Source organism: Pristiophorus japonicus, chromosome 9, assembly GCF_044704955.1.
Source record: "Pristiophorus japonicus isolate sPriJap1 chromosome 9, sPriJap1.hap1, whole genome shotgun sequence".
NCBI lineage: Eukaryota > Metazoa > Chordata > Chondrichthyes > Pristiophoridae > Pristiophorus > Pristiophorus japonicus.
Window position 1 is genome coordinate 22083310 of NC_091985.1, and position 13867 is coordinate 22097176.

Genomic DNA, 13867 nt, shown 5'->3' on the forward strand with positions numbered 1-13867 from the left:
GATAACTGCTTTACCTTTATTGTTTGATGCTGTCCCCAACCTCACTACTACCGTTTGGTGGTCTGTACACAACTCCTACTAGCGTTTTCTGCTCTTTGGTATTCTGCAGCTCCACCCATACAGATTCCACATCATCCAAGCTAATGTCCTTCCTTACTATTGCATTAATGTCCTCTTTAACCAGCAACGCTACCCCACCTCCTTTTCCTTTCTGTCTATCCTTCCTGAATGCTGAATACTCCTGGATGTTGAGTTCCCAGTCTTGGTCACCTGGAGCCATGCCTCCGTGATGCCAATGATATGATATTCAATAATTGCTGCCTGTGCAGTTAATTCATCCACCTTATTACGAATACTCCTTGAGGCACAGAGCCTTCAGGCTTGTCTTTTTAACAAACTTTTCCCTTTTAGAATTTTGCTGCAATGTGGCCCTTTTTGATTTTTGCTTTGGGTTTCTCTGCCCTCCACTTTTACTTTTCTTCTTTCTATCTTTTGCTTCTGCCCCCATTCTACTTCCCTCTGTCTCCCTGCATAGGTTCCCATTCCCCTGCCATATTAGTTTAACACCTCCCCAACAGCACTAGCAAAAACACCCCCTAGGACATTGGTTCCGGTCCTGCTCAGGTGCAGACCGTCCGGTTTGTATTGGTCCCACCTCCCCCAGAACCGGTTCCAATGTCCCAGGAATTTGAATCCCTCCCTTCTGCACCACTCCTCAAGCCACGTATTCATCTGAGCTATCCTGCGATTCCTACTCTGACTGGCACTGGTAGCAATCCTGAGATTACTACCTTTGAGGTCCTACTTTTTAATTTAACTCCTAGCTCCCTAAATTCAGCTTGTAGGACCTCATCCCGTTTTTTACCTATATCATTGGTACCTATATGCACCTCGACAACTGGCTGTTCAACCACCCCCTTCAAAATGTCCTGCAGCCGCTCCGAGACATCCATGACCCTTGCACCAGGGAGGCAGCATACCATCCTGGAGTCTCGATTGCGGCCGCAGAAACGTCTACCTATTCCCCTTACAATAGAATCCTCTACCACTATAGCTCTCCCACTCTTTTTCCTGTCCTCCTGTACGTTGCAATGGACTTGGCTGCTGCTGCCCTGCCCTGATGAGACATCCCCCCCCAACAGTACCCAAAGCGGTGTATCTGTTTTGGAGGGGGATGACCGCATGGGACCTCTGCACTACCTTTCTTCCACTGCTCTTCCTGTTGATCACCCATTCCCTATCTGTCTGTGTAACCTTTACCTGTGGTATGATCAACTCACTAAACGTGCTATTCACGGCATCCTCAGCATGCTCCAGAGTGAATTCACCCGCAGCTCCAGTGCCGCAATGCGGTCTGCCAGGATCTGCAACAGCACACACTTCCCGCACATGTAGTCGTCAGGGACACTGGAGGCGTCCCTGACTTCCCACATTGGGCAGGAGGAGCATGGCACGTGTCCGAGCTCTCCTGCCATGACTTAACCCTTAGATTAACTTAATTTGGCAACAGCAATGATAAAGGTTAGCTACTGATAGGGAAAAGAAAAAAGAAAAACTACTCACCAATCAACAGCCAATCACTTACCCCCTTGGCTGTGATGTCACCTTTCGATTTCTTTCTACTTCTTTGTTTACCTTCTGCCCCTGATGCAGCTGCACTGGCTAGCCTCCGCCGACTCTCGGGCCTTTATAGGCCGCTCGCCTCCCGAACTCCTGCTCCTGTGGCCGCCTCTGCCGACTCTCGGGTCTTTATAGGCCGCTCGCCTCCCGAACTCCCGCCCCTGTGGCCGCTCTGCCGCCTCTCGCGCCTTAATAGGCCGCTCGCCTCCCGAACTCCCGCCCCTGTGGCCGCTCTGCCGTCTCTCGCGCCTTAATAGGCCGCTCGCTTCCCGAACTGCCGCTCCTGTTGGCAACCTTTAGCAGTCCCTTGATGGACTGTTGGTTTGGCTGCTCTGGGCCTGAGAGAATTGACTACAGCATGCACGCCGCATAATGCAATGTTGGGAAGCGGTCCAAAGTAAGCATTTTTCCAATTTGCATAGGCAATGGGGCCTAACTCCTGGCCCATACCCGGCACAAAATGAGCCTGTGCACACCGCACACCATATTGGACCCTTCAGCACCCATTTTTTGCCTGATCCAACTTCTAAGCCAACAACTTACATTGTTGTAAGAATGGACTGAAATGTGTAACCAGGCTATATTTTGATTTCGGTGCTGGATTGGTACCACGGTCATCAAAAGGTTGGTGCAAAAGGGAATAATGGAAGCATGTGCAAAAGGAACGGCAGTAGTCATGGTGGATTTTAACCTACATATCGATTTGTCAACTCAAATCGCAAGGGTAGCCTGGAAGAGGAATTCATAGAATGCATACGGGATTGTTTCTCAGAACAGTATGTAACAGAACCTACAAGGGAGCAAGCTATCTTAGATCTGGTCCTGTGTAATGAGACAGGAGAAATAAACGATCTCCTAGTAAAAGATCCTCTCGGAATGAGTGATCACAATATGGTTGAATTTGTAATACAGATTGAGGATGAGGAAGTTGTGTCAGAAACGAGCGTACTATGCTTAAACAAAGGGGACTACAGTGGGATGAGGGCAGAGTTGGCTAAAGTAGACTGGAAACACAGACTAAACGATGGCACAATTGAGGAACAGTGGAGGACTTTTAAGGAGCTCTTTCATAGTGCGCAACAAAATATATTCCAGTGAAAAAGAAGGGCAGTAAGAGAAGGGATAACCAGTCGTGGATAACCAAGGAAATAAAGGAGAGTATCAAATCAAAGACCAATGCGTATAAGGTGGCCAAGGTTAGTGGGAAACTAGAGGATTGGGAAAATTTTAAACAACAGCAAAGAATGACTAAAAAAGCAATAAAGAAAGGAAAGATAGATTTCGAAGATAAACTTGCGCAAAACATAAAAACAGATAGTGAAAGCTTATATATAAAACGGAAAAGAGTGACTAAAGTAAATGTTGGTCCCTTTGAAGATGAGAAGGGGGATTTAATAATGGGAAATGTGGAAATGGCTGAGACCTTAAATAATTATTTTGCTTCGGTCTTCACAGTGGAAGACACAAAAACCATGCCAAAAATTGCTGGTCACGGGAATGTGGGAAGGGAGAACCTTGAGACAATCACTATCACTAGGGAGGTAGTGCTGGACAGGTTAATGGGACTCAAGGTAGACAAGTCCCCTGGTCCTGATGAAATGCATCCCAGAGTATTAAAAGAGATGGCGGAAGTTATAGCAGATGCATTCGTTATAATCTACCAAAATTCTCTGGACTCTGGGGAGGTACCAGCGGATTGGAAAGCAGCTAATGTAACGCCACTGTTTAAAAAAGGGGGCAGACAAAAGGCAGGTTACTATAGGCCGGTTAGTTTAACATCTGTAGTGGGGAAAATGCTTGAAACTATCATTAAGGAAGAAATAGCGGGATATCTATATAGGAATAGTGCAATCAAGCAGACGCAGCATGGATTCATGAAGGGGAAATCATGTTTAACTAATTTACCAGAATTCTTTGAGGATATAACGAGCATGGTGGATAGAGGTGTACCGATGGATGTGGTGTATTTAGATTTCCAAAAGGCATTCGATAAGGTGCCACACAAAAGGTTACTGCAGAAGATAGAGGTACGCGGAGTCAGAGGAAATGTATTAGCATGGATAGAGAATTGGCTGGCTAACAGAAAGCAGAGAGTCGGGATAAATGGGTCCTTTTCGGGTTGGAAATCGGTGGTTAGTGGTGTGCCACAGGGATCGGTGCTGGGACCACAACTGTTTACAATATACATAGATGACCTGGAAGAGGGGACAGAGTGTAGTGTAACAAAATTTGCAGATGACACTAAGATTAGTGGGAAAGCGGGTTGTGTAGAGGACACAGAGAGGCTGCAAAGAGATTTAGATAGGTTAAGTGAATGGGCGAAGGTTTGGCAGATGGGATACAATGTCGGAAAGTGTGAGGTCATCCACCTTGGGAAACAAAACCGTAAAAGGGAATATTATTTGAATGGGGAGAAATTACAACATGCTGCTGTGCAGAGGGACCTGGGGGTCCTTGTGCATGAATCCCAAAAAGTTAGTTTGCAGGTGCAGCAGGTAATCAGGAAGGCGAATGGAATGTTGGCCTTCGTTGCGAGAGGGATGGAGTACAAAAGCAGGGAGGTCCTGCTGCAACTGTATAGGGTATTGGTAAGGCCGCACCTGGAGTACTGCGTGCAGTTTTGGTCACCTTACTTAAGGAAGGATATACTGGCTTTGGAGGGGGTACAGAGACGATTCACTAGGCTGATTCCGGAGATGAGGGGGTTACCTTATGATGTTAGATTGAGTAGACTGGGTCTTTACTTGTTGGAGTTCAGAAGGATGAGGGGTGATCTTATCGAAACATTTAAAATCATGAAAGGGATAGACAAGATCGAGGCAGAGAGGTTGTTTCCACTGGTGGGGGAGACTAGAACTAGGGGGCACAGCCTCAAAATACGGGGGAGCCACTTTAAAACCGAGTTGAGAAGGAATTTCTTCTCCCAGAGGGTTGTGAATCTGTGGAATTCTCTGCCCAAGGAAGCAGTTGAGGCTAGCTCATTGAATGTATTCAAGTCACAGATAGATAGATTTTTAATCAATAAGGGAATTAAGGGTTACGGGGAGAGGGCGGGTAAGTGAAGCTGAGTCCACGACCAGATCAGCCATGATCTTATTGAATGGCGGAGCAGGCTCGAGGGGCTAGATGGCCTACTCCTGTTACTAATTCCTATGTTCTTATGTCCTTATAAAAACCCTTATTAAATGGAATACTCGTTTTTTTTCCATTTTTGCCACGTTTTACTGAAATTTGAATAGTTTTCAAACTATAGATGGCACCTCACATTGCCTACCCATGTGAATGCATACATAGAACATCGGAAAAGTTGAATGCCACCCATTTTCTGATAATAAAATATTAAACAGTCAATTGGAATTGCAGAGTCTGCTTTTTGTTATTGAAATAGCTTTTGGCAAAAAGTCGTTGTGGGCCACATTTCATTTCAAATTATTTTAACAGGAGACGATGTTTATACAGAAATGCAGATGTCTGGAGAAACACTGCTGTAAAAAACTGTAAAATATCACCTTTTAAAACTATTTTAGGAGTGCTCTTTATAGCGCGTTTGAGTGGTCAGTGAATATTGATGAATAAGAGTTTTTTTCTGCACAATCTCAAAATTTATTCTATTTAACCAGTTATTATGCGATGGATGAAATCTAACCAGGCTATTATTTTTTAACGTTGAAAAAATAAATTTGATTTCAGGAGATTAGACTTTCAAAGAAGTGTCTTATGCAAAGAATAAAATGCAAATAACTATTTAAGTTAAGAATGTGCAGTTTTAAGAAGATATCATTCACATTGTCAAAGCAGTTTATCCCAGAAACAAATTGATGACCAAAAGGAGATTGAACCAATTTGGACGAAAAAAAGGTTATTAAAGAAAAGAAAAACTTTCATTTATATAGCACCTTTCAGGACCACCGGATGTCTCAAAACACTTTATAGCCAATTAAGTCGTCTTCTGACTGTTGTAGCTACTGTTGTAATGTAGGAAACATGCAGCCAATTTGGCCACAACAAGCTCCCACAAACAGCAATGTGAGAATTACCAGATAATCTGCTTTTTAGTGATGTTGATTGAGGGATAAGTATGGGCCAGGACATGGGGGATAACTCCCCTGCTCTTTTTCGAAAAAGCGCCATCGGATCATTTACATCCACCTGAGAGAGCAGACAGGGTTTAATGTCTCATCTGAAAGACGGCACCTCCGACAGTGCAGAACTCCCTCAGTACTGCACTGGAGTGTCAGCCTAGATTTTTGTGCTCAAGTCTCTGGAGTGGGACTTGTACCCACAACCTTCTGACTTAAAGGCGAGAGTGTTACTAACTGAGCCACGGCTGACTCTACTGGGATACGGGGATGAAAAAAAGCGAGTATAAAATTCTGAAATGTACAGAAAAGTCTATACAGAGAACCGTACAATCAAGCCGAAGATAGTTAATAAACAGACAGAGATTAAAGAGAGAACATGAGAGGAATACAGCCGAAAATATAAAGGACAATACCAAAGCATTCTTTAAGCATATTAAGAGAAGGGGGCAGATGGATGTTGGATTATTTACCAGTGGCAGTGGAATGTCGTTTCTGAGGACACAGAAGTAGTTAAATTACTATATTCTTATTTTGTGGCTGTTTTTTTAACCATTGAATGGAAAAATGATGTTGTGAAGCTCAGATTTAAAGTTATGCAATATAAGATGTGCATCCACAGTTCTCCTTTACGGTTCAAAATTCAAAATTCAAAAAGGGAAGCAATAAAAAGGCTTTATTTGACATGTAAAATATCAGAGCAAATTTATGGATTTATGGAAAAAAGCACTGGCGAACATTGACATATCGCTCAGCATCACAAAGGGCAAGTCAGACTCACAATGCAACCTGTCTATTTGTAAAATTCCCTCATATGAGAGCTTCGATTATGCTGTTGATGGCAAGTAAACCTGCTGAGTGGCACTGGGCTTGGACACCAAGAACATCAAGGTAGCTGGCATGTTACAAGCTGTGCACCACACAGTTCCTGCTATACTAAATGAGATAGCCATCAAATATCTGATAAGGGATCTCTGAGGTTTGGGATGGTGAAAGTGTTATATATGTAAACTTTACTCTGTACAGCCACCAGAGGGCTCATCCCCTGGAGTCCCAAGGGATCCCATAATCCCTTGGGAGCACAGGTATTTAAGGAGGCCTCACAGGTTGGAGAGGCACTCTGGAGGCCTGCAATAAAAGATTAAGGTCACACGTTATGTTGAGCTCACAGTGTTCAGTCTGACTCTTTCTCCATACATAACAACTGGCAATGAGATACAGATAGCGAACCCAAAGATGCAGAGAACAGTGAGCATCCTGGAGAAATTCTCGGAGGGAGATGATTGGGAAACTTTTGTGGAGTGACTCGACCAATACTTCGTGGCCAACGAGCTAGATGGGGAAGAGAACGCTGCCAAACGAAGGGCGATCCTCCTCACCGTCTGTGGGGCACTAACGTATGGCCTCATGAAGAATCTGCTCACTCCAGCGAAACCCATGGAGAAATCGTACAATGATTTGTGTACACTGGTCCGAGAGCAGTTGAACCCAAAGGAAAGCGTTCTGATGGCGAGGTACCGGTTCTACACCTACAAAAGGTCTGAAGGCCAGGAAGTGGTGAGTTATGTCGCCGAGCTAAGACGCCTTGCAGGACATTGTGAATTTGAAGGATATTTGGAGCACATGCTCAGAGACTTTTTTTTACTTAGCATTGGCCACGAAACCATACTTCGCAAACTTTTGACTGTAGACACCCCAACCTTGAGTAAGGCCATAGCGGTGGCCCAGGCGTTCATTGCCACCAGTGACACTACTAAGCAAATCTCTCAGCACACAAGTGCTGCTACAAGTACTGTGAACAAAGTGATGTTGTTTTCGAATTGCAACGTACAGGGCAGGTCACACATGCCTGCAGCTGCACATCCGCAGATGTCTCAGAGTCCACCATCAAGGGTGATGAATGCAAGGCCATTAACACCTTGTTGGCGCTGAGGGGGTGATCATCGTTTCCATTCATGCCGATTCAAAGGGTACGTTTACAAGGGCTATGGAACAATGGGACACCTCCAATGTATGTGCAGGTGAGCTGCAAATCCTGTTAAACCTGCAAAACACCATGTTGCAGAGAAGGACAGATCCACGGAGGATCACGACAAACCAGAGCCTCAGACCGAGGAGGCAGAGGTACATGGGACACATTCACCACGAATTGTCCCCCGATAATGCTGAATGTTGAACTAAATGGACTCCTGGTGTCAATGGAGCTGGACACGGGCGCAAGCCAGTGCATCATGGGCAAAAAGACTTTCGAAAGATTGTGGTGCAACAAGGCCTCAAGGCCTGTCTTAATTCCAGTTTGCACGAAACTAAGAACTTACACAAAAGAACTGATTCCTGTAATCAGCAGTGCTACCGTAAAGGTCTCCTACGATGGAGCGGTGCACAAGCTACCACTCTAGGTGGTCCCACGCTGCTCGGCAGGAGCTGGCTGGGAAAGATACACTGGAACTGGGACGACGTCCGAGCGCTATCGCCCGCTGACGACTCTTCGTGTGCCCAGGTCTCAAACAAATTTCCTTTGCTGTTCGAACCAGGCATCGGGAAATTCTAAGGAGCAAAAGTGCAGATCCACCTAATTCCGTGGGCACGACCCATCCATCATAAGGCAAGAGCAGTACCGTACATGATGAGAGAAAGGATAGAAATCGAACTAGACCAGTTGCAAAGAGAGGGCATCATTTCACCGATTGAGTTCAACGAGTGAGCCAGACCTATTGTCCCAATCTTCAAGGGAGACGGCACCATCAGAATCTGTGGCGATTATAAAGAAATTATCAATCGTTTCTCTCTGCAGGACCAATACCCACTACCAAAGACCGACGACCTCTTTGCAACACTGGCGGGAGGAAAGAAGTTCATGAAGCTGGATCTGACCTCAGCCTACATGATGCAGGAACTGGAGGAATCATCAAAGGGCCTCACCTGTATCAACATGCAGAAAGGTCTTTTTATTTATAACAGATGCCCGTTTGGAATTCGATCAGCGGCAGCGATATTCCAGAGAAACATGGAAAGCTTACTGAAGTCAGTCCCGCACACCGTGGTCTTTCAGGACGACATCTTAGTCACAGGTCGGCACACAGTCGAGCATCTGCAGAACCTGGAGGAGGTTCTTAGTCGACTCAACTGCGTGGGGCTCAGGTTAAAACGCTCAAAGTGCGTTTTCCTGGCGCCTGAAGTGGAGTTCTTGGGAAAGAGGATTGCAGCGGACGGCATCAGGCCCACCAACGCGAAGACGGAGGCAATCGAGAATGCACCGAGGCCACAGAACGTAACAAATTAGAATTGGAAACTGACCATAAGCCACTCATATCCTTGTTTTCCGAGATTAAAGGGATAAATACCAACGCATCGGCCCGCATCCAGCTGGTCCAGTGTCCCAGTGGAAATACAGGAAGAGATAAAGCTGTTCCAGCAGCGCAAAGATGAAATGTCTATACAGGCAGACTGCCTTCTCTGGGGCAATCGAGTACTGGTTGCCAAGACGGGCAGAGACGCCTTCATCAATGACCTCCACAGTACCCATCCAATTCTACAACTATCCCACCCTCCCACTGTCTAAACTCCCCCTAGCCCTAATAGGGGGTGCATAAGTCCCTACCTTAAACCCTAATCCTGCAAATCCCAAAATCCAGGCCTACCTCAGGTTTCGCTCCAAACCACCCATCGGTAATGGCTATCGGACTACAAGCGAAGTCCGAGCCTCCTGCAGCGTCCTCCTCCTCCTCCTCCGACATCCCTGCTGCTCCACCCGATCCCCGACGACACCCGGCGAGCTAGGTGAACATCTGACCAGGCGTTCGGGCCTCCAGCGGCCAACATCTCGCCGTAGGCAATTAGGCTCGTACAGCAGTGCCTGGTCTCCAGTCGTCTTGGACCCCCTTGCCACTGGACCAAGATCTTGCTCAGCTAAGCCCGTATTGTAGCCGGTGTGCAACGGCCACCCCACGTTAAAAGAACTCACGCACAGGCATCTTCCAATCCGTTAACATTAAGTTCGGGACCTGGAACGTCAGGACACTCATGGACAACTCCAACAGCGACAGGCCGGAATGCCGCACCGCCAAAGTTGCCTGGGAACTTAGCCACTTTGACATCGACATCGCCGCCCTAAGCGAGAATCGGCAGGCAGGAGAAGGCCAGCTCAAGGAACAAGGTGGAGGTTACACCTTCTTCTGGAAAGGAAAACTAGAGGAAGAACACCGCCTTCACAGAGTTGGCTTCGCCATCAAAAACGAGCTGGTCGACTGCCTCAAAGACTCCCCCCTGCGGGGTTAACGAACGCCTCATGATTCTTCGACTCACCCTATCCCGGAATCAATGCACCACAGTCATCAGTGCGTACGCCCCAACACTCAATGCAACAGATGAGACCAGGCCAACATCCCCAGCATTGAAGCACTGACCACACTTGATCAGCTCCGCTGGGCAGGCCACATTGTCTGCATGCCAGACACGAGACTCCCAAAGCAAGCACTCTATTCGGAGCTCCTTCGCGGCAAACGAGCCAAAGGTGGCCAGAGGAAACGTTACAAGGACACCTTCAAAGCCTCCCTGATAAAGTGCAACATCCCCACCGACACCTGGGAGTCCCTGGCCAAAGACCACCTTAAGTGGGGGAAGTGCTGAGCACTCGAGTCTCATCACTGAGAGCATGCAGTAATCAAGCCCAGGCAGCGGAAAGAGTGTGCGGCAAATCTGTCCCACCCTCCCTTACCCCCAACGACTATCTGTCCCACCTGTGACAGGGACTGTGGCTCTCATATTTGACTGTTCAGCCACCTAAGGACTTAATTTTAAGAGTGGAAACAAGTCTTCCTCGATTCCGAGGGATTGCCTACGATGATGATGATGATTTGGGAGAGGATGGGACTTTGGATCTGGCCTGGAGGCGGCGGAGGTTTAACAGATTCCCATGTTCTATAGTTTAGCTCCACTCTGACAGGGAGCTTGCTAAGGGTGAAATGTAGCATTGCAGCAAGATCGAAAAGAGCATCGGTGCGATGACGCAGTCCTGCTTGAATTGGGTCTGTGGTGGATCCATTGGTCAGGATCACGGCTTGCATATCATCGTGGAGCAGATGGAGAATGGTGACAAACTTTTGAGGGCAGTCGAAAGGGAGGGGGACGCTCCATAATCCCTCACGGTTGAGTGTCAAAGGTATTTGTGAGGTCAAAGAAGGCCATGTACAAGGGCTGGTCCTGTTCCCTGCATTTCTCTTGTAGTTGTCACACGGTGAAGATCATATACATTGTATCCCTCTGTGGACGGAATCCGCATTGTGACTCTGGGAGGAGCTCTTCAGCCACAGGGAGGCTTGAGGAAGCATTGACCACGCTCGGTCAGCTCCGTTGAGCGGGCCACATCGTCCGCATGCCCAACACGAGACTCCCAAAGCAAGCGCTCCACGTGGAGCTTCGACATGGCAGAGAAAACACTTCAAGGACACCCTCAAAGCCTTCTTGACAAAGTGCAACATCCCCACCGACTCCTGGGAAATCCTGGGCCAAGACCACCCAAAGTGGAGGAACAGCATCTGGGAGGGCGCTAAGAACCTCGAGTCCCATCGTCGAGAACAAGCAGAAAACAAGTGTAAACAGCGTGCGTCAATCCAGGCTCCCCAATCACCCGTTCCTTCAACAACTGTCTGCTCCACCTGTGACAGAGACTGTAGGTTCCACATTGGATTCCTCAGTCACCCTGACTCACTTTTAGAGTGGAAGCAAGTCATCCTCGACTCCGAGAGACTGCTGCTGATGATGATGATGATATTTAGGAGTACTTCCAGGTGTGTGCTGTCTGCAAAGCAAGGGCCTAAAAATCCTCCCTCATCGGCTACCTAGGGTCCAATCAGTAACTATTCTCTTCAGCAGGGGAGGTAAGTGGAGCCTCTTTGAGGTCAGGGTGCTCCATAATGACATGACTGGTACTGGATATGGGAATCGAGCCAATCTTTTGTGTCAGACTTGGTATTCCAATACCTGAGCTAGACAGATCCACAGTATTCAAGGAGTTGTTGGCAATTGACCAGTCTCTTGGCTCCGTGATAAAATACGGAGGGGTGGACCTGTCACAGGGGCTGCAATTGTCTCCCAAATAACTTTACTAACAAATTCCCTAATGCCCTGGGGATCCTGGTTTGAGAAGCAGCAGGAAGTTTACAGTTCCACATGCTGGTAAGATATGCAGTTTTAGCTGGCCGAACTGAACCACGATGCCTCCTCTGAATTAAAGTTAACAAGGTTAGGGTTAGGGTTAGGTTTAGGGACTCACTGGTAATATATTAAAAATCTTCAATATAACCTGTGCCATCACACACTGACTGTAACACTTTTGTGTAACGTTTCTGTTTCACTTTTAACAATATGCAAATTTATTCTAACCTAGGCAAATTTATTCTACCACAGCTGATTAGGTCATTCTTTCAACACGATTGACTTCCACTGTTGACTTTCACTAAAAACTGCGGGGACAATCGACAAGTTTAGATAAATTTAAAAAAACAAATCTAAACGTAGGAAAGACCAGGGGCTACAAAATGCATAGTGCCCCATTTGGGGCGATAGCTTTTGCGGGAGCATAAAAGTATCGGTGGGTGCTACACAATTGATTCTGCTGGGAACTTCCGCTATAGCGCTCCAAGAGGGAAGTCGAGTGCTAAATCAAGTGTTACCACCTCCCTTAGAGCGCTAAAGGGAGCGAGCGGGGCGGTATCGGCAGAGTGCTGCACAATGTTCCGTGCAGTGCTGTCGTCTGTACAGGCTCCATCCCTGGAATGCAGTGGTCACTGAAGTCTAAGGCACCTGCGATACGCGCATAGCAGCCCCAAACACTCTATGAGAGTGCAGGGCTGAGCAATCGCAGGTTCTAAACAAATCAAATGCAACACACTGGGGACATTAATAAATGTTGTCCTACCTTAGCACCACTGCCTTTAATTAGCACTCCCTAGATGGCCAATCAAGGTGACAACGCCTCCTGCAGCTGCCGTTGTTGACGCCCAGCGATGCTGCAGGGGGCTGAAGCGAATTTTACATCTGGGGCGTTAGCCGGGCGCTGCGCACCAGATGACATCACGATCTTCAGGCGCAAGAGACCGAATCGATAAGTTTTAGCGCCAACGCAAGCCCGCCAGGGATGCTTGCGGGCGTCGGTAATTTTTCCATGCCCGGTCGATAAGTCCTTAGCGCCCTATTACCATCCCCCGGAGGCGCTAATGACTTGCGATTAGAATAATTTACACTTTCTACCGCCCGCACTTCCCGAATGTTGTAATTGTGGGGGCCCACTGCCAGTGCAAAGGAGCAGAACTCTTTTCTGTCCTTGTCCGAAGCCACTGACCCCATTCCAAATAGCAGGATTGAGGTCATTTGCATGGTCTGAAAGGGCTGCATCGTGCCCTAGGGTGTACTGCCGGCGGGGCAAGTGGCCCAAATTGAATTGGGCCACAGGGGCAAGCAGCCTTGGGAGGTGCAACAGGCACCGACCAGCAGCTCATTTCGATTATTAAAATGAGGCCCGAGGACCAATTTTGGGTGAGCCTTGGGCCTCCTGGTTCGGTCAAACGCTGGATGCGTACCGTCAATTACGTACATGAAAACGGGCAGTAACATATTTTTTTACCCTAAAGTGTCCTTTTGTGGAAACACACGATATAAAATAGATAGGAGGGGGGATGTGCTATAAACAATGTACGCTATATAATAGATTACAGTGTATTAGAGCGCTCAAGTGAGCAGCCATTGTATTTAACCGTGCTGCGATAAAGCAAAAGTTGTACAAGCAATGACCTACATTGTTCTGGCAAATGTGGTGCACAGGTCTAGTATGAGCATCTGGAACAGTTACTACACTTCGACCAACATTCAGATCAAACACCTCCAAAGCACGGTTTGTGCCAGCTGTCAGAACAATATCTGCAATTTATTTCTGTCAAGGTAAACAGTAGTGAGTGGTATCATAGAAACATTAATACGTATAAACTATTAAAAAAACTAAAAGCACTTTACTCTTCTCTATCCCCCACATGCAGAACCCACAACCTTCAGATTTCATTATAGGTAAAATTGCTGAGTTCATCAACATCGTTCCAAAACGATTCTAACAGGGTTAAGTTACATTAAGGTGCCTAATACTGAAGCGTTGATCTCAACAGTCATATTTTCGT

At 46.9% G+C, this 13867-nt stretch overlaps 1 protein-coding gene across 10 annotated transcripts in view; it reads right to left on the bottom strand.

Annotated features, from left to right (window-relative positions):
* The window catches only part of wdr27 (WD repeat domain 27), an 838472-nt gene that overhangs the window by 631629 nt on the left and 192976 nt on the right, over positions 1-13867 (bottom strand). For all 10 annotated transcript variants that reach the window (XR_011594978.1, XR_011594977.1, XM_070889135.1 and 7 more), the window contains one exon: positions 13495-13616. Coding sequence is in view for 8 of the 10 variants with exons in the window: in XM_070889135.1 (XP_070745236.1) it covers positions 13495-13616 (122 nt within the window). In the remaining 2 variants the exon portion in view is untranslated. The remainder of the gene's footprint in view (positions 1-13494; positions 13617-13867) is intronic.